Source organism: Bombina bombina, chromosome 8 (genome assembly GCF_027579735.1).
Source record: "Bombina bombina isolate aBomBom1 chromosome 8, aBomBom1.pri, whole genome shotgun sequence".
In the NCBI taxonomy this organism is placed as follows: domain Eukaryota; kingdom Metazoa; phylum Chordata; class Amphibia; order Anura; family Bombinatoridae; genus Bombina; species Bombina bombina.
The window spans coordinates 234,222,905-234,247,637 of record NC_069506.1 but is presented as its reverse complement, the minus strand read 5'-3'; the positions used below and the strand labels follow the sequence as shown (position 1 = coordinate 234,247,637).

Genomic DNA, 24,733 nt, shown 5'->3' with positions numbered 1-24,733 from the left:
AAAGTAAGGTGAGTTTAAGAGAGATGGGCTAATGAACAGTGCAGGTGGAGAGGGAGAATGAGTAATTGAATAGTGTAGTTTGTTATAGAGACAAAGGGTAGCAAAAAGGAATATGAATATATTGAGCATTTTTACAGAATTGGGAACCAGTTAAAAACATAAGACACAGAATTACTGTAACAATTGCATAAGGGAACAAAAGGTATATGAAACATAATATTACAAAAGTACTGTGTATTCTATAGGGTTAAGGGAATGGAAGGCTGTGCTGATCAGTGTTTGCACTTGTCATTTCAGAAGAGTGAAAGTTGTGTGGGAGACTATCTATAAATGAGGAAATGAGCTTGGGGTGGGAGGGAAGCTGTTTTCCAGAAGGCTACCTGTTGTAAGTTAGAGGGCAGTTGAGTGTAAAAGTCTGTGTATTTTCTCTGAGTTCTGAGAGAGGATGTGTTTGAAATCAAGCTGAAGGAGAGAGATATATTGGATAATGATGGCCCAGAAAAAGTGTGTTAAATGAGTGGGGGGGTACATTTATGGACATTTTAAGCTAAGCGTCAATCAAACAGAAACAAAAAAAAAAAACCATCAAATAACAAAATATTACAGAGATAAGACTGAGACATACAAGGGGTGAAATAAAACCATTAAACAAATAGACAGATAAATGGGCAAGAGCTGCTTAAACTAACTTAACATAATGGCAGACATAAAGTTGATAAAATGTCCAATGAGCTAGAGGTATGCAAATTATGACTAGCACAGCCTGTAATATATACGTTTAAAATAAAAACAAAACAAAAGGAATTATCACTAAATATACAAACACATACAATAAAACAACTTAGTAGGTAAAATATAATGAAGCTGTTTTCCAGAAGGCTACCTGTTGTAAGTTAGAGGGCAGTTGAAGCAGTTGAGTGTAAAAGTCTGTGTATTTTCTCTGAGTTCTGAGAGAGGATGTGTTTTAAATCAAGCTGTTGTAAGTTAGAGGGCAGTTGAAGCAGTTGAGTGTAAAAGTCTGTGTATTTTCTCTGAGTTCTGAGAGAGGATATATACACACATACTGCACATACACCCATACACACACAAATACACACATATGAATATATACACACATACTGCACACACACCCATACATACACACATATGAATATATACACACATACTGCACACACACACATACACACACATACACACATATGAATATATACACATGTACTGCACACACACCCATATACACACACATACACACATATTAATATATACACACATACTGCACACACACACACACACATAGACACATATGAATATATACACACATACTGCACGCACACACACACACACACACATATTAATATATACACATGTACTGCACACACACCCATACACAAACACATACACAGATATTAATATATACACACGTACTGCACACACACACATATTAATATACGTATACACACATACTGTACACGCACCCATACACACATAGATACACACATATAAATATTATACACACATACAGCACACACACCCATACACACACAATTGGTTCCATTTACCAAGCTGTGATAGCAGCTTTAGAGCCCCAGTGTTTTAGGTTCTCTCAGAGCAAGCCTGAAACGCTAGTCAACCTCTCCGATTAAATCAGGATGACTTACAGCCCCCTCTTGCATGTGATTGGATTAGCGGATTGTGCAATGTTAAATGCGGGCAGTGCACTGCTGCTTGCTCACCAAGAAGCTGGGCAGACAAGGTTGATGACAGTGAATTGCCCTCCCACATGTTGTTAAATTGAGCCCATACACTCAAACAACACACTACAGACTAAACACAAACATTCACACACACTGCAAACATATGCATACACACATGCTACACATAAAAACACATACATGCATGTAGATATGTACACACAGAGATGTATAAACACACCCACTACACAAACAACACACTACAGACCATACAAAAACATATCCAATTCATACACACACATCTATGCACACTTACACACTACACAGGCACACATATACAAACACACACAACACATACAAACACTCACATGCATGCACACATACACACTTGCACACATATCACACAGACAGGAATACACACTACACAAACACGCATGCACCATATACACACACTACACATGCCCACACTCTCACACATGCACACACACACTACGAACAAGCTCATGCACACACAAGCTACCTATCAAGGCTGGAGATTGGCAATTCCTAAACTAAACCGCCTTTCTTAGATAAATATCCCTTCTCTTCCATCAACCTTGACTTGTTCTTGTAAATAATATTTTAAAAATGAACTGACCTCTAACTCTATGGCAGTTGGTATTTTTGAGAATAAGGATTTCTAAAACAATGACTAGGGGTCTCTAATTAAATCCAACAGTACCCTAGTATTTTGATGACAAACCAATAACCAAAAGAAATATTAATAAACAAAAGCAATATTCTCAGTTTATTAATGGAATACATAGGCAATATTTGGCAAACTCACCATATATAGATAGAGCTAGATTACAAGTGGCGTGCTAACAGTTACTTATGACCTATAAGGGGTTTATCGTGAAGCACAGTATTACAAGTTGAAAGTAAATGCATTCTCTTGAACACAATTAAATGTAATGTGCATCGGAATATCACGACTTTAACTGTTACATGAGACAAAATGTTGCTAAAAACACAGTACAAAGTACAGTTACAATCATAATAACAGTATCTAATAATAAAAAATAATAATAATATTGCATAAAAATGTTATAAGGGCTCAAAGATGAGATGAGGTCTCAGGTGATAGAAAAAAAGGCATGCATACATACATACATGCATACACATGCCTAAATATGTGTATGTATGTGTGTGTGTGTATATATATATATATATATATATATATATATATATATATATATATATATATATATATGTGTGTGTGTGTACATACTGTATGTATTTATATGTATATTTATATATTTACAGACATACTGTATATATCATATAAACACATAAATACATACAGTATTTATATATATATATATATATATATATATATATATATATATATATATATATATAAACATCACCAGGCCTAGCACTCATGGTAAACATATAGTACCGGGTTGCACTACAAGTACTGAATAGATCCCAAATAAAGGAAGGCACTCTCCGGATTTGACAACGGGTAATTTAATCCCAAGTGACGTTTCGGGGTTTTATCCCTGTCTTCAGACCAATCATTGTAACAAACATAAGAGCAAACTTATACCATACTCACCTCCTATACAACTGGTTCACAAGTGAAACAAGGCAGGCGCGTGGCACTGTGCGTGTCATCAGGCGGCACCCACTGCTTAGCAACCCGCCGTGTATACTAGTACGGCTAAAGTCCTTAAACTAAATTGTGCTACCATAATCGAAGTGCAAAATAAAAATAAGACACAGGAAGAGGCTATATACAAAACAATGTTAGATACTGGGAGCATTAATCCCCTATCAACTGCTAAATATTGAAACAAAGGAACAAGACCTAATCCTAGAATCACCAATAAAACATCAAGCACTCCTTAAGTGGCCAATATTTGTCTTTACTATTCTGCTATAAATTGGTGATATAAACTGTCAGATCTTATCCAATGAGCATACAATTACCTCCGTATACTCAACTGGACAATGCAGCTAAAGATAACCCAGACAAAGAGAAAAGAAAAAAGGAATAATAAGAAACAAATAATAATAAATAAATAAAAAGAAAGAGAAAGAAAGAAAGAAAGAAAGAAAGAAAGAAAAAAAGAAAGAAAAAGACAAAGAAAAAGAACAAAAAAGAGAAAGAGAACAAAAATAAATAAAGGATGAATACAATAAAATGAAATAAACAAAAATAAACATAAAAGACAAGTATGAAATAAAAAAAATTAAAAAGATGAAAATATATAAATGGAAAATAAAAGAAATAATAATAATAACGAAAACAAAAATAAATACAAAAAATAAAAATAAGAATAAAAAGAGAGAAGAGAAAGAAAGAGGGCAACATTATATAAGTTAAGCAAGCTAAAACTCTACAGACTATAAGGGGGCATTAAAGCACAGCTTCATAGGAAACTATGCCATTACAATTTAGTATTGAGTCCTTTGGGGGCAAGTGTCTCTAATTCGAATGCCCATCTGGTTTCTCTCTGCAGGAGCAATTTATTTCTGTCTCCTCCTCTCTTCAAAGGTGGTATGTGATCGATGATGAAGTATCTAAGGTCTAATACATTTGGTCCTCATTGCTGGAAGTGGCGTGCTACAAGCTGATCTGATTCATGATTCTTTATGGCCTGTCTTATGGCACTTCGATGATTGGCCATACGAATCCTCAGGTTATCTATCGTTTTTCCAACGTAAAATAAACTACACGGACAGTGTAGTAAATAAACAACATAGAGTGTGGTACAGGTTATTCTGTGTTTAAGAAAGTACTTCTTATGTCTGGGATGGCTGAAAAATGTCAGCATTCCATTACAAGTGGTGCACCCACTGCAGCAATAGCATCCAGTCTTATTTTTATCTAGCCAGTTCTTAGAATAGTAGTAAATGGGGTCCTTCAATTGCAAACTATCTTTAAGTGATCTTCCTTTACGGTATCCTATTCTTGGTACTCCCATGTCCTTAAATGATAAGGATTCGTCACTTTGTAATATACCCCAGTTGTTCCTTAGTTTATGGTTAAATCTGTTTTTATCTGCAGCATATGTGGTCAAGAAAGTCAGTTTGTTCTTATCCTCTTGATCCTCCTGGTCCCTAAGATTGACATCAGGTCTCTGTATTGTAGCTAACATTTCTTTCTTCAAGGCTTGGTTGTGATAGCCCCTTTCTTTAAATCACTGTTGCATCTCTTTTTGTTGAACCCAGGCTGTCTCATTTTTCGTGTTGTTACGCTGGACTCTCATGAATTGAGACTTGGGGAGTGCCTTCTTCAATGCTGGTGGATGACAGCTTGAGGCCTCGAGAAGGGAGTTTCTGTCAGTCGGCTTTTTGTAAAGGGAGCTGAGGAGTGTGCCATCTTGTTTGTAGAGTTAAGTTTGAATTTAAGTGACTTGTGCTGTTGGTTTTATTCCTGCAATTCATTCCTGTAGTGCTGTAGCAGTTCCCCTCCAAATAATCAGTAGGTCGTCAAAATATCTCTTAAAGAAGAGAATCTTAGGACTCTGGAAGATACTAGTCATATTAACCTCAAATTCATTCATAAACAAGTTTGCATAAGATGGGACCACACTGGACCCTATTGCTGTCCGGGTCAGTTGAAGATAATATTGCCTTTTGAACCGAAAGTCGTTTTTCCTTAGGCAACTTTCTAAGAGATCTAGCACAAACTCCACTGGTGGTCCTATGTAAGGGTATCTCAATAGTTGTTTTCTTATAGCCTCCAGTCCTTCATTGTGTGGTATTTCTGTATAAAGGCTAGTGATGTCTAAGGTCACTAGCAAATCTTCACTCTTAATCGGTCCTACTTCTTTCAGTAGTCTAATTACATCTCCGGCATCTTTCACATAACTTTCCATGTGTTGACCACTATTGACAATTCAGGGTCTGGAACCAATCCATTCAAAACCCAAGTACTACATACGAGGAAAGTGGTATTATCACTCACACAAAAAACAGGGTAGGAGCCGTCCACACCCGTGGAGGGGCAACCATAAGAGGCATTTCAGTAGCTATCATCCTATTGGCTGTTTTGCACAGCCTATAGGATTTCAGAAGCTCTAATTCTATTGGCTGATTTGAATTTGAAGAATCAAATCAGCCAGTAGGAATGCAAGGTATGCCATTTTGAAATGGCTACCTTGCATTGAAGCTTCAGTGTACGACTGGGACCGTATGAAGAGGATGCTCCGTGCTGGATGTCTTCACCGCGCCGCCGGGATGAAGATAGAAGATGCCCCCACGATGGAGGAAGATGTTGCCTCCTGGATGAAGACTTCTCGCCGCCTGGCTGAAGATGGATGTCTGGACTTCAGAAACCATGAGTATATATACTGTGGTTAGTGTTAGGTATTTATTTTATTTTTTGGGGTGTTTTTTTGTTCATATTAGGGTTTGGGCAATTTGAAATAGAGCTAAATGCCCTTTCAAGGGCAATGAAAAAGAGCTGAATGCCCTTTTAAGGGCAATGGCCATACAAATGCCCCTTTAGGGCCAATGGGTAGCTTAGGTTTTTTTTAGAGTTATTTTTTTTTTATTTTGGGCGGTTGGTTGGGTGGTGGGGTTTACTGTTGGGTGGACTTTGTATTTTTTTACAGGTAAAAAAGCTGTTTAACTTAGGGCAATGCCCTACAACAGGCCCTTTTAAGGGCTATTGGTAGTTTATTATAGGCTAGAGGGTGTTTTTATTTGGGGGGCTTTTTTTATTTTTATAGGGCTATTAGACTAGGTGTAATTGTTTTCATTTTTGATAATTTTGTTTATTATTTTTGTAAGCTTAGAGTTTTTTATTTTTCGTAATTTAGTGTTTATTATTTTTGTAAGCTTAGAGTTTTTTATTTTTCGTAATTTAGTGTTTATTATTTTTGTAATTTTAGATTTTTTTATTTTTCTCATAGTTTTAGGATTTTTTTAATTTGTAATTTAGATTTTTTAATTGTTATTATTATTATTTTTTTAGTAGAATAGTAAGGTTAGGTTAATTTATAGTTTAATGGTAGGTTTATTTTTATTTCACAGGTAAGTTTTTATTTATTTAAAGATAGTTATATTGTAATTTTAATTTAAAGTTAGGGGGTGTTTAGGTTTAGGGGTTAATAGTTCCATTTAGTGTTTTGCTATGTGGGGGGGCGGCAGTTTAGAGGTTAATAGGTTTATTTAGTTGCAGAGATGTGGGAGGCTTGCGGTTTAGGGGTTAATAGGTTTATTTAGTTACGGAGATGTGGGAAGCCAGAGATTTAGGGGTTAATAGGTTTATAATAGTGGCGGCGATTTCGGGGAGTGGTGGATAAGGGTTTAATAGCTTTATTATAGTGTTGGCGATGTCGGGGGCGGCAAACTAGGGGTTAATACATTTATTTAATAGTCGCAATGTGGGTGGGCGGCGGATTAGGGGTAAATAAGTTTAATATTGTGTTTGCGATGCAGTAGGGCAGCAGTTTAAGGGTTAATAGGTAGTTTATGAGGTACTTTGTAACATTTTAGTTATGAGTTTTGTGAAACATTTTTGTTACACAAAACTCATAACTACTGCTCTCAGATGGCGGTATGGATCGTGTTGGTATAGGCTGTAACGCAAGCATTTTAGCCTCACCGCACAACCTGTAATACCGGCGCTATGGAAATGACACACAAAAACGTCATTTTTTTGAGTGCAGAATGGACGTTGCGCTACAGGCTAAAATGCTTGCGGTATAGCTATACCAACACGACTCGTAATAGTGCGTTACCGCCATTACGCTGGAATTGCCATTTTGTCAGCATTAAAAGACGTAACGCAAAACTCGTAATCTACCTATATGTCACCTGTGTACCCCAATACATCAGTAAAACAATTATTTTATTAATTTCAGTGCTGTGGAATTTGTCTTTATTTCTTTAATACATAATCATCAGGGGCACTGGTTGAAAGCAATAATGACATATAATGTCTATTTTAAACACCCCCTTAAATTATGATTTCACACATAGAAAACTGAATAGTTTTAATTAACATATACCTTTAGAAAATGTTAGATATATTGGAGAAAGTTGACTTGCAACATCTTTGTAAAAATAAATCTAATCCCTGTTTTAATATATATAATCTCAAGTTGTCTACAATTCATATTTTGTTTTATTTATTTTTTAGTGCCTTCACAAAACAACACTGAGAATGAACTTATCTGTCCATCTTACTTTGATGCAAAATTGGAAGCCTGTGATATAAAAAACTACACAAAATGCACTGGAGACCAGAATCGATGCATACGCTATTCTACAACTACAACTTTAGGTACTATATTTATGATTACAGTACATTTAAGTTTTTATGAAATAAAGAATTGCATTTAATTTGTCTTTGAATATTTAATATATTATCTTCCAATATTAGGATTGTTTGAAACTTGTTAGTTTATGTAGAATTTGGTAACTATTCTTACTTTGGAAGTCTACTGTAGATTCAATAACTAATGCTGGATAGTAGCAATACATTTGCAAGAGCTCCCTTATTTATAATGGGCTAGAGAGAACAATTTTAATGTGTTCCTAAAAACAGGCTGGTTAATTCTACTGTGAGCTCAAGGTAGCACTTTGCACTGAAATTCATTAACCACAGATCAGATCTCTGGTCAATGAAAAAAATGTCCCCCAATTTCCCCCAAAATAAAAAGTGTACAAATCCTTATTAAAAATAAAAAATATGAGCATTTTTTTTTTTTGTATTATTAAAATAACTGCACAAAGCAGTTATAAGGGGTTAAAGTATGGGGATGGGAAAAGTTAAAGGGACAGTCTAGTCCAAAATATATTTTCATGATTCAGATATGACATGTTATTTTAATTAATTTTCCAATTTACTTTTATCACCAGTTTAGCTTTTATTCTTATTCTTAGTTGAAAGCTAAAGGTGGTTCATATGCAAATTGCTAAGCCCTTGATGACTGCCTCTTCTTTCAGGGTATTTTGACAGTTTTTCACCACTAGCGGGTGTTAGTTTATGTGTGTCATATAAATAACATTGAGCTCACACACATGGAGGTCCTAGGAGCCAGCACTGATTGGCTAAAATGCAAGTCTGTCAAAAGAACTGAGATAAGGGGACAGTTTGCAGAGGCTTAGATACAGGGTAATCACTAAGGTAAAAAGTAAATTAATATAACAGTGTTCGTTATGCAAAACTAGAGAATGGTAATAAAGGGATTATCTATCTTTTAAAATAATAAAAACTCTGGTATTGCTCTCCGCATTAAGTGATGTCTGTCGGACCTGATCCGCACGGTCGGATCAGGTCCGACAGACATATGATAATTTGGCCTCATAGAGAGCACAGGGATAAGATGAGGTGGTACCTAGAATCAAATGCAGCCAAGAATACTGTCTGGAACTACACATCTATGTCTAAATAGCGATGAGTTACTTTATTTATTTTTCTCCTCTGACATTTACGCTGAATGTTCTACTTTCCTGTCCTCAAGTTTGGATGTCTTTGGTTTACCAATTTACTTGCAGGAGTATGTCTCTTATTGAATACCTTCTGATTGGTTAATCATTGTGCTTCTTCTCCTGCTCTCTTGCCATGATTGGTGCAAAGCACTAAAACAAGTGCCATGCAAGAATTTAGATAAGGAGGTAGTTTCATTTAGAGTGTTGTAGAGCTGTATAAGTTGTATGTAGACCATTATGTTATGATAGCATTAGGTATTTATTTGCAAATGCTTCTAAAAGAGCAGCTGGTTCATACATATTAAGATAGTGAGGGTTCTGAATAAGGAAAAGGACAAGCCGCTGCAATAAAAATTATATTTAAAGGTCCATTAAATAAAATTGCATAATTAACAAGTGCATGATAAAAAGACAATGGCACATACTCCGAATTTTAAATAAGCAGTAGATTTTTTTATGTCAATTTTTTTTTTCCCAATTTGCTGGCCCCCTCTATCATGTGACAGCCATCAGTCAATCACAGACCAATATACATATACTCTGTGAACTTGTGCATATACTCAGTAGCAGCTGATGCCTCAATAATAAGTTTGCAAATAAAAAGACTGTGCAAAATTTGATAATGTAAGTAAACGGTATAGGCTCTTAAAACTGGCATGCTCTATCTGAATCAAAAGTTTAATTGTGACTTTAGTGTCCCTTTAATGACTAAAATGACGTGGTTGCTGGGAATAGAAATCCATACTAAAAGATTCTGCTGATTTCTCTGCACCCTATCCACTGTGCAGGAGGAACAGTTTGTTTATCTAAGCAGGGGACAAGGACTTGGCAATAGGATCCAGATTCAGTGAGGAGACTGGCACCAGAATACCGGCCCATTTATAAATAAGTTATAATGAGTTAGTATGAGAAGATTACTTTTTAGCTATGCTTCTTGTCCAACCACTGTATTGTAAATGATTGTTATTGAGAATGGGGCAAATTTATTAGAGATATGACTCATGACATTATTAGTTAAACAAAGGTGTCATGACATTATTAGTTAAACAAATGTGTCATGATGTTATTAGTTAAACAAATGTGTCATGACATTATTAGTTAAACAAATGTGTCATGATGTTATTAGTTAAACAAATGTGTCATGACATTATTAGTTAAACAAATGTGTCATGATGTTATTAGTTAAACAAATGTGTAATGACATTATTAGTTAAACAAATGTGTCATGATGTTATTAGTTAAACAAATGTGTCATGACATTATTAGTTAAACAAATGTGTCATGATGTTATGCGTTAAATACAACATTTTTTATTTAAACAAATTACAGTGTTAATTAGTCATCATGTTTTATTTTCACAATAAACGTACATATTTTGCTTCTGGCAATGTCTGTGACTATCTCTGTGAAAAACCACTTGAACAGAGTGTAAAATATTGGTTCCTTATAGTTTTTCTCTGCTAAATAAGAATTACCTCTTATAACTTATACATGTAATTTAGACAGGTTAAAGGGACAGTACAAAACAGATCTTTAATGAATTTAAAAGATAAGAACAGGAAAGTCATATAGAAAGCACTGTGCCAAATTAGGAAAGAAAAAATAAAACCCCCTTTGGTGTTCCAACCTGCTTTTCCAGACACCAATTGCACTGAATTTGTTTTTCCTCTGAGTGTGGGCATGAGTTAAAGGCAGCATGGTTGTCGCACAGTTTTAATGTAAAACTTGCTGCAGCACTGAAACAAAGGCTGTGAGATTCTGCTATGCTAGTTTTAAAAATGTGTAATCCTGATACCCCTCTTAAGCATCTTATACAAAAAATAAAGTACAGAACATGGGGACTGATTTAACAAGCTGCAAATGCAGCTGTTTCCGTGTGAGCCTTCAGGCTCACCGGAAACAAAAGTTAAGAAGCAGCGGTCATAAGACCACTGCTCCTTAACTCATCCGCCACCTCTGAGGCGGCGGACAGCAATCATCCCGATCAGATATGATCAGGATAATTGACACCCCCTGCTAGCGACCGATTGTCTGCGAATATACAGGGGGCGGCATTGCACAAGCATTTCACTAGAAATGATGGTGCAATGATAAATGCCGACAGCGTATGCTGTCAGTATTTTGCGATGTCAGACAGACATGATCCGCTATAGCAGATCATGGCCTCTAGTTATGAAGCTCCGTACTTACCTGCCTTCGCTGGCCCCAATATGCTCGCCTAAGCTCGCCTCACATCGCCGCCGCGGACCTGAATACGCTAGCCAAAGTTATCAATAAATCTGTCAAAAAGCCGCGCACCAAGTACGAGGCGATGAGCAGCAGACTGTGATAGTTATCAATCATCAATCTCGCTGCTCTTCGGCTTTTATACAGCTTTATTGATACCCCTGTCACTAAGCACTCACACTATATTATACTGTTCTACCCCCTATACCGGTGCCCCCGGAGCCCCCCGCAACTAAATAAAGTTATTAACCCCTAAACCGCCGCTCCTAGACCCCGCAACAACTCTAATAAATATATTAACCCCTAAACCACCACTCCCGGACCCCGCCGCCACCTACATTATACCTATTAACCCCTAATCTGACGCCCCCTATACCGCCGCCACCTACATAAACTTATTAACCCCTATCCTACCGATTCCGGACCCCGCCCCAACTAAATAAATTGTTTAACCCCTAAACCGCCGCTCCCGGACCCTTCCACAACTATAATAAATATGTTAACCCCTAAACCGCCGCTCCCGGACCCCGCCGCCACCTACATAATACCTATTAACCCCTATCCTGCCCCCCCTATACCGCCGCCACCTATAATATATTTATTAACCCCTATCCTGCCCCCCCTACACCGCCGCCACTATAATAAAATTATTAACCCCTAAACCTAAGTCTAACACTAACCCTAACACCCCCCTAACTTAAATATTAATTAAATAAATCTAAATAATATTACTCTTATTAACTAAGGCCTAGATTTGGAGTTCGGCGGTAGCCGTCAAAACCAGCGTTAGAGGCTCCTAACGCTGGTTTTGGCCGCCCGCTGGTATTTGGAGTCAGTGATTAAAGGGTCTAACGCTCACTTTTCAGCCGCGACTTTTCCATACCGCAGATCCCCCTACGCCATTTGAGTAGCCTATCTTTTCAATGGGATCTTTCTAACGCCAGTATTTAGAGTCGTTTCTGAAGTGAGCGTTAGAGCTCTAACGACAAAACTCCAGCCGCAGGAAAAAAGTCAGTAGTTAAGAGCTTTCTGGCTAACGCCGGTTCATAAAGCTCTTAACTACTGTACCCTAAAGTACACTAACACCCATAAACTACCTATGTACCCCTAAACCGAGCTCCCCCCACATCGCCGCCACTCGATTAAAATTTTTAACCCCTAATCTGCCGACCGCCACCTACGTTATACTTATGTACCCCTAATCTGCTGCCCCTAACCCCGCCGACCCCTATATTATATTTATTAACCCCTAATCTGCCCCCCACAACATCGCCGCCAGCTACTTAAAATAATTAACCCCTAATCTTCCGACCGCAAAGCGCCGCCACCTACGTTATCCCTATGTACCCCTAATCTGCTACCCCTAACACCGCCGACCCCTATATTATATTTATTAACCCCTAATCTGCCCCCCTCAACGTCGCCGACACCTGCCTACACTTATTAACCCCTAATCTGCCGAGCGGACCTGAGCGCTACTATAATAAAGTTATTAACCCCTAATCCGCCTCACTAACCCTATCATAAATAGTATTAACCCCTAATCTGCTATCCCTAACATCGCCGACACCTACCTTCAATTATTAACCCCTAAACTTCCGATCGGAGCTCACCGCTATTCTAATAAATGTATTAACCCCTAAAGCTAAGTCTAACCCTAACACTAACACCCCCCTAACTTAAATATAATTTACATCTAACGAAATAAATTAACTCTTATTAAATAAATTAATCCTATTTAAAGCTAAATACTTACCTGTAAAATAAACCCTAATATAGCTACAATATAAATTATAATTATATTATAGCTATTTTAGGATTAATATTTATTTTACAGGCAACTTTGTATTTATTTTAACCAGGTACAATAGCTATTAAATAGTTAAGAACTATTTAATAGTTACCTAGTTAAAATAATAACAAATTTACCTGTAAAATAAATCCTAACCTAAGATATAATTAAACCTAACACTACCCTATCAATAAAATAATTAAATAAACTACCTACAATTACCTACAATTAACCTAACACTACACTATCAATAAATTAATTAAACACAATTGCTACAAATAAATACAATTAAATAAACTAGCTAAAGTACAAAAAATAAAAAAGAACTAAGTTACAGAAAATAAAAAAATATTTACAAACATAAGAAAAATATTACAACAATTTTAAACTAATTACACCTACTCTAAGCCCCCTAATAAAATAACAAAGCCCCACAAAATAAAAAATTCCCTACCCTATTCTAAATTAAAAAAGTTACAAGCTCTTTTACCTTACCAGCCCTGAACAGGGCCCTTTGCGGGGCATGCCCCAAGAAGTTCAGCTCTTTTGCCTGTAAAAGAATAAATACAATACCCCCCCCAACATTACAACCCACCACCCACATACCCCTAATCTAACCCAAACCCCCCTTAAATAAACCTAACACTAAGCCCCTGAAGATCTTCCTACCTTGTCTTCACCATCCAGGTATCACCGATCCGTCCTGGCTCCAAGATCTTCATCCAACCCAAGCGGGGGTTGGCGATCCATAATCCGGTGCTGAAGAGGTCCAGAAGAGGCTCCAAAGTCTTCCTCCTATCCGGCAAGAAGAGGACATCCGGACCGGCAAACATCTTCTCCAAGCGGCATCTTCGATCTTCATCCGATGAGGACCGGCTCCATCCTGAAGACCTCCAACGCGGACCCATCTTCATCCGGCGACGTCCAACTGAAGAATGAAGGTTCCTTTAAGGGACGTCATCCAAGATGGCGTCCCTCGAATTCCGATTGGCTGATAGGATTCTATCAGCCAATCGGAATTAAGGTAGGAATTTTCTGATTGGCTGATGGAATCAGCCAATCAGAATCTAGTTCAATCCGATTGGCCGATCCAATCAGCCAATCAGATTGAGCTCGCATTCTATTGGCTGATCGGAACAGCCAATAGAATGCGAGCTCAATCTGATTAGGAAGATCTTCAGGGGCTTAGTGTTAGGTTTATTTAAGGGGGGTTTGGGTTAGATTAGGGGTATGTGGGTGGTGGGTTGTAATGTTGGGGGGGGGTATTGTATTTATTCTTTTACAGGCAAAAGAGCTGAAATTCTTGGGGCATGCCCCGCAAAGGGCCCTGTTCAGGGCTGGTAAGGTAAAAGAGCTTGTAACTTTTTTAATTTAGAATAGGGTTGGGAATTTTTTTATTTTGGGGGGCTTTGTTATTTTATTAGGGGGCTTAGAGTAGGTGTAATTAGTTTAAAATTGTTGTAATATTTTTCTTATGTTTGTAAATATTTTTTTATTTTCTGTAACTTAGTTCTTTTTTATTTTTGTACTTTAGCTAGTTTATTTAATTGTATTTATTTGTAGCAATTGTGTTTAATTATTTTATTGATAGGGTAGTGTTAGGTTTATTTGTAACTTAGGTTAGGATTTATTTTACAGGTAAATTTGTTATTATTTTAACTAGGTAGCTATTAAATAGTTCTTAACTATTTAATAGCTATTGTACCTGGTTAAAATAAATACAAAGTTGCCTGTAAAATAAATATTAATCCTAAAATAGCTATAATATAATTATAATTTATATTGTAGCTATATTAGGATTTATTTTACAGGTAAGTATTTAGCTTTAAATAGGAATAATTTATTTAATAAGAGTTAATTTATTTCGTTAGATGTAAATTATATTTAAGTTAGGGGGGTGTTAGTGTTAGGGTTAGACTTAGCTTTAGGGGTTAATACATTTATTAGAGTAGCGGTGAGCTCCGATCGGAAGATTAGGGGTTAATAATTGAAGGTAGGTGTCGGCGATGTTAGGGAGGGCAGATTAGGGGTTAATACTATTTATGATAGGGTTAGTGAGGCGGATTAGGGGTTAATAACTTTATTATAGTAGCGCTCAGGTCCGCTCGGCAGATTAGGGGTTAATAAGTGTAGGTAGGTGTCGGCGACGTTGTGGGGGGCAGATTAGGGGTTAATAAATATAACATAGGGGTCGGCGATGTTAGGGCAGCAGATTAGGGGTACATAGGGATAACGTAGGTTGCGGCGGTTTACGGAGCGGCAGATTAGGGGTTAAAAATAATATGCAAGGGTCAGCGATAGCGGGGGCGGCAGATTAGGGGTTAATAAGTGTAAGGTTAGGGGTGTTTAGACTCGGGGTTCATGTTAGGGTGTTAGGTGCAGACGTAGGAAGTGTTTCCCCATAGGAAACAATGGGGCTGCGTTAGGAGCTGAACGCTGCTTTTTTGCAGGTGTTAGGTTTTTTTTCAGCTCAAACAGCCCCATTGTTTTCTATGGGGGAATCGTGCACGAGCACGTTTTTGAGGCCGGCCGCGTCCGTAAGCAACTCTGGTATCGAGAGTTGCATTTGCGGTAAAAATGCTCTACGCTCCTTTTTTGGAGCCTAACGCAGCATTTGTTTTAACTCTCGATACCAGAGTTAAATTTATGGTGCGGCCAGAAAAAAGCCCGCGGAGCGTTAACAGCCCTTTTACCGCCAAACTCCAAATCTAGGCCTAAATTAATCCTATTTAAAACTAAATACTTACCTATAAAATAAACCCTAATATAGCTACAATATAACTAATAGTTACATTGTAACTATTTAGGATTTATTTTTATTTTACAGGCAACTTTGTATATATTTTAACTAGGTACAATAGCTATTAAATAGTTATTAACTATTTAATAGCTACCTAGTTAAAATAAAGACAAATTTACCTGTAAAATAAAAACTAACCTAAGTTACAATTACACCTAACACTACACTATCATTAAATAAATTATTCCAATTTAAAACTAAATACTTACCTGTAAAATAAACCCTAAGATAGCTACAATGTAATTAATAATTACATTGTAGCTATCTTAGGATTTATATTTATTTTACAGGCAACTTTGTATTTATTTTAACTAGGTACAATAGCTATTAAATAGTTATTAACTATTTAATAACTACCTAGCTAAAAGAAATACAAAATTACCTGTAAAATAAATCCTAACCTAAGTTACAATTAAACCTAACACTACACTATAATTCAATTATTTAAATAAATTACAATTAAATAAACTAAACAAAATTACAAAAAAAAACAAACACTAAATTACAGGAAAAAAAAATATTACAAGAAGTTTAAACTAATTACACCTAATCTAAGAAAAAAAAAATAGTAAAAGTCCCTACCCTATTCTACATTACCAAGTAACCAGCTCTTTTACCAGCCCTTAAAAGGGCTTTTTGCGGGGCATTGCCCCAAAGTAATCAACTCTTTTGCCTGTAAAAAAAAATACAACCCCCCCAACATTAAAACCCACCACCCACATACCCCTACTCTAACCCACCCAAACCCCCCTTAAATAAACCTATCGCTAACCCCCTGAAGATCTCCCTACCTTGAGTCATCTTCACCCAGCCGGGCCGAAGTCTTTATCCAATGGGGAAGAAGAGGACATCTAGACCGGCTGAAGTCTTCATCCTATCCGGGCAGAAGAGGACATCCGGACCGGCAGACATCTTCATCCAAGCGGCATCTTCTCTCTTTATCCATCCGATGAGGAGCTGCTCCATCTTCAAGACCTCCGGCGTGGAACATCCTTCCTGCACGACGACTACCCGATGAATGGCTGGTCCTTTAAATGACGTCATCCAAGATGGCATCCCTCAAATTCCGATTGGCTGATAGGATGCTATCAGCCAATCAGATTGAAGTTCAATCCGATTGGCTCATTGGATCAGATGCCACTTGGATGAAGATGTCTGCCGGTCCGGATGTCCTCTTCTGCCCGGATAGGATGAAGACTTCTGCCGGTCTGGATGTCCTCTTCTGCCCCATCGGATGAAGACTTCGGCCCGGCTGGGTGAAGACGACTCAAGGTAGGGAGATCTTCAGGGGGTTAGCGATAGGTTTATTTAAGGGGGGTTTGGGTGGGTTAGAGTAGGGGTATGTGGGTGGTGGGTTTTAATGTTGGGGGGGGTTGTATTTTTTTTTTACAGGCAAAAGAGCTGATTACTTTGGGGCAATGCCCCGCAAAAAGCCCTTTTGGTAAAAGAGCTGGTTACTTGGTAATGTAGAATAGGGTAGGGACTTTTATTATTTTGGGGTTTTTTATTTTATTAGGGGGCTTAGATTAGGTTAATTAGTTTAAACGTCTTGTAATATTTTTTTTTCCTGTAATTTATTTGTATATATGTAACTATTAGTTATACTGTAGCTATATTAGGGTTTATTTTATAGGTAAGTATTTAGTTTTAAATAGGAATAATTTAGTTAATAAGAGTAACATTATTTAGATTTATTTAATTAATATTTAAGTTAGGGGGTGTTAGGGTTAGTGTTAAACTTAGGTTTAGGGGTTAATAATTTTATTATAGTGGCGGCGGTGTAGGGGGCGCAGGATAGGGGTTAATTAATTTATTATAGGTGGCGGCGGTATAGGGGGGGCAGGATAGGGGTTAATAGGTATTATGTAGGTGGCGGCAGTATAGGGGGGGCAGGATAGGGGTTAATAAATTTATTATGGGTGGCAGCGGTATAGGGGGCAGGATAGGGGTTAATAGGTATTATGTAGGTGGCGGCGGTATAGGGGGGGCAGGATAGGGGTTAATAGGTATTATGTAGGTTGCAGCGGGGTCCGGGAGCGGCGGTTTAGGGGTTAACATATTTATTATAGTTGCGGCGGGGTCCGGGAGCGGCGGTTTAGGGGGGAATAACTTTATTTAGTTGCGGCAGTGTAGGGGGCGGCAGATTAGGGGTTAATATGTATAATGTAGGTTGCGGCGGGGTCCGGGAGCAGCGGTTTAGGGGGTAATAAATTTATTTAGTTGCGGCGGTGTAGGGGGGCAGATTAGGGGTGTTTAGACTCGGGGTACATGTTAGGGTGTTAGGTGCAGACGTTTCCCATAGGAATCAATGGGATATCGGGCAGCAGCGAACATGAGCTTTCGCTATGGTCAGACTCCCATTGATTCCTATGGGATCCGCCGCCTCCAGGGCGGCGGATTGAAATCCATGTACGCTGGCCCGGAATAGTGCCGAGCGTACCTGCTAGTAGTTTGATAGCTACCAAAAGTAGTCAGATAGTGCCGAAGTTGCATTCGGAACATCTGGAGTGACGTAAGCATTGATCTGTGTCGGACTGAGTCCGGTGGATCGAAGCTTACGTCACTAGATTCTACTTTTGCCGGGCAGTAGGGCTTGATAACTAAGGCGAATCAGCCTTGCCACAAATACGCTGCGGAATTCCAGCGTATTTGCGGTTGACTGCTTGATAACTAGAGGCCCATGTCTGCTCGACAGTTGATAAATCGGCCCCAATATCTTAAATTGAAAATATATTTCAGATCTGCTTAAATATAACAAAGATTCTTAAAATATCACTTAAATATATCTTATAAGAAATAAATATTATTTGTAATTGTGAAAACAATAACATATAATTAAATTTATTAAATAATCAACACCATGGCCTAAAAGTCCAAGAAGTAATTTTGCTCTTGGCCTTGCACCAACGATGATGCACAATTAGATAGTAAACATTGTTGGTTGAAATGCATTCTAATCGACAGGAAATGTTTAAAGGGATATGAAACCCAATTTTTTTCTTTCATGAGTCAGATAGAGCAACAATTTTAAGCAACTTTCTAATTTACTCCTATAATCATTTTTGAAGCCACCAATCAGCAAACGCACACACATATATATATATATATATATATATATATATATATATATACATACACACAAGTATGTGAAAAGATATATGTACACATTCTAGCATTAATTATCCTTTAAAAAAAGGAGATGAGATAAGAATCTAATAATTTATAGAAATACAAATACATATATCAGATTTTTCTAAAAAAAAAAGAAAAGTACATTTCTATGAGATTTATTGTTTGTTTAGTTATAAATCTAGCTATTTCAAGGACATTAACAGATGAAATCATTAGCTTTAGAGAAATGTGCTTATTCATGGACAGGAATGAAATGGTATACATAAAGCTGCAAAAAGAAGACAAATCTGTCTTCATTTGATGGACATTCAGGGTAGATCATTTGATAAATAAGAATACCTGCGACATTGATACTTCATTGATGCTTCTTATTTATCAACTGTCCAATGCTATTCGCGGCAGACTTGACGTGCGTAAATTTGACGGACATGTTGATAAATAAGACAGTCGAATGTAGATTCACCTCAGCGATGTCTGGAGAGCCTATTGACCACAGTGAATGCGTTTAGATCGAAGCTTTGATAAATGGGACCCTTATAATAAATTTTTCTTCATTCTCTTGCTATCATTATTTAAAAAGCAGGAATGTAAAGCTCAGGAGCCAAGCCATATTAGGTTCAGCACCCTGGATAGTGCTTGTTTATTGGTGGCTACATTTAGCAAACCAATAAGCAAGTAGAAGTGTGTGAATACGATCAGGTTGATTGACACCCCCTGCTAGTGGCCGATTGGCCACGATTCTGCAGGGGCGGCATTGCACAAGCAGTTCACCAGACATTGATAATTCGGCCCCCAAGTGCCTCATAGCATAGTAAATATCAAGTATGAATAAAATGGTATTTTTAACTCTAACTACTCATAAATGCTTTGTACAGCACAATGTTTCTCTGTGGTTGTTATGTGAAATCGTTTGGTGTAATATTAAACCTTTAGGTATATATCACTGCAGTGGTTTCCTTATGAAAGAGCAACTTCCATTTACCTGGCAGAGTATTTGCCAATCACATATTTGGCAACAATGTAGTCATTGTATTTATAGCTGTATATGCTGTTTACGGTTCACTGTTTAGTTCAATACTGAAGCATTTTAAGACTATGAAGGTAAACAGTATGGCATCTGATTTGCTGTCCATGTACAGATGCAATAAATGGCTCCTAGAGAAAGGTGGCACTGGCTAGCAAAGAGGGTATTTATGCATTTAAAGGAAGATCAAAATATGGTTTACATTTATTCTTTTTTTTTAAAAACCTTGCGTTCACTATTGTAGTAATATAATGTAATTTGTTTTTATTCTTTTGTAGCTTCATCAAAATCCAGCCTTTACGTTGGTGGCTGTTCCACTGAGAGCCTGTGTCTGATAAGTAACAGCTACATATCGGCTCCTAGATTGACTCTGGAAGTAAAACGATCATGTAGCAACAAAGCAAGCGCTCTCAGTTACACCCTAGGGAATATTTATTTATCTGCATTATTCTGCATAAACAGCCTTTTCCTTCATTACTATCTGATGTTGTAAAATATATTTATTTTGTTGTAAAAATGAAGCTATTCGAGGGAGTTGAGAGTAAGACTGAAACCTTCATGATTTGGATAGGGCATGCAATTTGTCTGCATTTAAATTTGGCTGTTATTATCAGAATGGTGACTGTTACAAACCTTGAGGGTTTGAAATTAACTGTGTAAGTAGTTTGTAAGATCAACAGAGGGTACAGTTTTAGGTGACACAATATGAAATGTTTAGTAAGACCAAGACCCAAACAGCTGAATTGCCCTACATCAATTTTGTCTATGCATGTTTATAAATAAAGAATAGTAGGAAATGGAAAAAATATTTTTCTTTTGAGAGATTGCATTCACCTTCACGTTTCCCTCTCCTGTTTTAAAAACTCCCACACAGGGATTCACTTGATCTCCACTGATGCTTTTAAAAAGCAGATGGGTACAATTGGATGGATAGATCAAGAAACCACAATACACAACAATATCCTACTTGCAGCTTAAATCTAGCTAGATTCTCCCAAAGGTCTATAAAAAAAACAAAAAGGAAAGATACCAACATTGCATAATCAATTTACAACTAAATGACACATTAAGAGGAAAATACACACAGGGGCTTAACAGAAGAATATTCTGTATTAGATGTAAAAAGTATGGACTTGAGGTGAAGACATGCTATGCTTGACTCACAAGTGACCTTTCCAGTATCAGGTCTCAGTTTAACCCTCCTTCTTTTGTTCATAATCAAGCACTTCTGTATCTGGTCCCGTGCAGGCAATTCTAAATCAGGGTCCAGAATAGCCACTTCTTTTTTAGCCACACTGATGCCAAGTTCCAGGAAAACATATTGCAATGCCTTTTTAAAGTATTATAAAGAGTGTTAGGTTTCTCAAATTAGATATCTTTATATCTCTCACTTATTTTTGTGCTTTTGCTAAGTCGTGTCTCTTTTTCTGCCGCACATTTCCTCTCATGCCCCTCAGAATGCTGTACTCTGAAAATCATAATAAATATATTTATATTTCTAATAAAACATGCTGTTGTCTTGTGTATATAGATAGGCATGGAAGGAGAATGGTAACAATCAAACCACTTCAGAACTGGAAAAACAGGGTGGATCATAATGCTACAATATGGATGGCTATATTCACATCTGTAAGGAAGGAAAAACTTTTCATGATTCCATACACAAAATAATGAATCAATAGTCAGCGTATTAGCAGGTTTCACATTGTTTTGTTCTTAAAGCAGTGTGCTTATCTCAAATATAGAAGGGGAGGTCGCATTCCGTGCCCTCAGAGCTCTGGTTAGCTGTTTTGCAAAATAAAAGTGTCTAAAAACCCCATCAAAAATATATTACAAAATATACTTACACTCATAAAAACATCATCTGATATAAATTATATAAAAAAAAAAAATATTGCACACAAAAGGGCTCAAAGAAATGAAGTCTCAGGTGTTAGAGAAGAAAAAAACATCAGTCTAAGTGCTTGGAGTGCCTTGGAGCCCTTTGCAGTTAATAGAGGAAAACTTAAAAAAACACGTAAAAGCATATTTATGCAATATTCATATATTTAATAAAGTGTTATACTATGTATTTACTGTAAATATTTCCCATTCCAATGTCCTGCAAATAGCAGAATATGTTCTATGTATTTTAAATAGATATATATCTGTATATATCTATACCTCTATATACTGTATTCAAGTGTGTGTATATATATATATATATATATATATAAGCAAGCACAGAAGAGGGCACACACGGGTTTTATATCATCCAAAGTTTATCTTTATTCAATGTATCACATCATGTAAAAGTCATGAGTGCCCTCTTCTGTACTTACTTTTGTATGAATATTATTGAGGAGTCACCTGGTCAACTACTGTGAGATCAGTGAGTGCATGAAATTGATAGAATATATATATATATATATATATATATATATATATATATATATATATATATACTATATATATGTATATATATTTATACTGTACCACAAAACCATCAGATATATGTAGAAATATGTATTTATAAATAAATGTAACATATTCTTCTTTGTTAAGAACATTGGAATGGAAAATATTCATATTTTCATGTTGAGTTAGCACACTTGAAAATATGTGATCAGGTTTGCACACGAGTAGGGTGTATTTTTCCACTTCTTTTTCTCCATTGAATTATTTGGGGAATACATGAACATGTACGCGATTTCCTAAGTTCGGCTATTTATGTTCGTCAGTTAACTTGCAAGCGAAAACAGTTTACTTTCAACTCATAATACGAGCACAATCCAACGAGCACAAACAGCTAACTTCTATCACAGTTAACGCTCAAGCAGGAGCGTTAAATATCATTCTACTTCTAATTTGGCACTAACTGTTTTAATTATTAGACTTGCTAGGGGGAAATATATTAGCTTGGAAAGGTTAGATTAAAAAAAGTTATTTGGGGATAAATTTGTGAACATTTGAGAGATCTGACATTAACACTTGTAACATCTGCTGTGTGGTGATGCTGTATCTGGCTTTAATTATGGCTTCCCATGTATGCTGATATTAATGCCTTATTTGACACCCGGAGATATGTAATATATTTATAGTTTAAACATAACCTTGCTTATAAGCTGATTACTGATTTATATAATTGCAATATGTTCATAATAAACACTGCTATTATTATACTACATTTTTGTGTTGAGTTAAATTTTTACAGTACTAGTGAGAGTGTACCCCTTTTGTCTGGACATAACATTTTATCTCCACTCTATTTAGGAATCTCTTACCCCTTTATCATGTTTTTGACAGACCAATTATATTAAAAAGAACAACTTCCATCCCTTGAAACTTCTGATATGAACAAAAGATTAACTTTTCAGATACCAGACACTGTTAAAATGACACATTCAGAAGAACAAAGATAAGGCAGGCACACCCAAAATGCTAGTGATCATTTATTGAAACATCAGGCAACAGTACAGAGCAACGTTTCAGTGCTCCCGCTCCTTCCTGAGGTGCAATACCAATAATGAAAACATCCTGTACTTAAATAGCATAAGAGATCCCACCCACTTCTGATGTCATAAAAACCCACACACATGTGTTTTAATTAAAAGGTATATAACCCCCTTCATATTTAAACTAATACTATGCATATAATCCAACTAACTCTAAAAGATAAAGCCAACAATTCAAATGCATCATTTCATACCCTGTCATAAAAATAAACAAAAAACATAGACATTTATTATAAGACAACTCATTATAAAATTTGTTTACAAATTATAATCTCTATTAAGACTGTTAGGATATAGAGCATTAAGTTTATGTATCCACATTGCTTCTTTTTTTAACAACATTTTGCTCCTATCAAAACCAGGACCTCCCATAGGGACACAATCCAAAACAAGAAAGCGTAGTTGATTGACTTGGTGTCCCTTCTCCCAAAAATGAGCTGGGACAGACAAATGTCTCATTTTGGGGTTATGAATCATTGACTTACGTTGTGTAATGTGATACTTAATGTGTTGAGAGGTCTCTCCAACATAAATCAACCCACATGGGCATTTCAATGCATAGACAACATAAGAAGAATGACACATAGAGTACCCCTTAATTGGGAATTTTCTTCCAGTAAAGGGATGACTAATACTATCTCCCCTGATAATACTATTGCAATGGGAGCAATTTGGGCAAGGGAATGTGCCATTGTGTCTAGGTCTCAGCATAGTCTGCTTAGTTCCAGGGGCAATTTGTCTGGCCCTCAAAAGTTGTCTACCCAGATTATTACCCTTGAGAAATGATGAGTAGGGAGGATGTTGAAATTCAACAATCTCGGATATCGAATCCCTCAGCATGAACCAATTTTTACAAATAATTTTATGAAGGTTTACACTAGTGGCATTATAGTCAGACACAAAAGCCTGTTCACCCTTTTTGGGTACAGGAAAATAGTGGCCAAATCCTCTTCTGAATACACCCTTTCTTTGAACCTGTTGCACATCTCATTTAAGAGCAACTGTTGGGTTGAGGAATTGGGCACTATTCTCCTGACCCTAAGAAATTAAGATTTAGATACACTTTTAAACACCCTAGGAGGGTGATGGCTTTGTCTCAACAGAAGGGTATTCCTATCCATGGCACATGCAGGTTACCCT

The 24,733-nt window shown here is 36.8% G+C and overlaps 1 protein-coding gene across 1 annotated transcript in view; it reads left to right on the top strand.

Moving 5' to 3' along the window:
- The window catches only part of LOC128639065 (phospholipase A2 inhibitor and Ly6/PLAUR domain-containing protein-like), a 100,992-nt gene extending 77,727 nt beyond the window's left edge, over window positions 1-23,265 (top strand). Inside the window, exons 4-5 of the mRNA XM_053691210.1 lie at window positions 7,831-7,974; window positions 20,378-23,265. Coding sequence (XP_053547185.1) covers window positions 7,831-7,974; window positions 20,378-20,592 — 359 coding nt within the window. The 3' untranslated portion in view covers window positions 20,593-23,265. The remainder of the gene's footprint in view (window positions 1-7,830; window positions 7,975-20,377) is intronic.
- The last annotated feature ends 1,468 nt before the right edge of the window (window positions 23,266-24,733 follow it).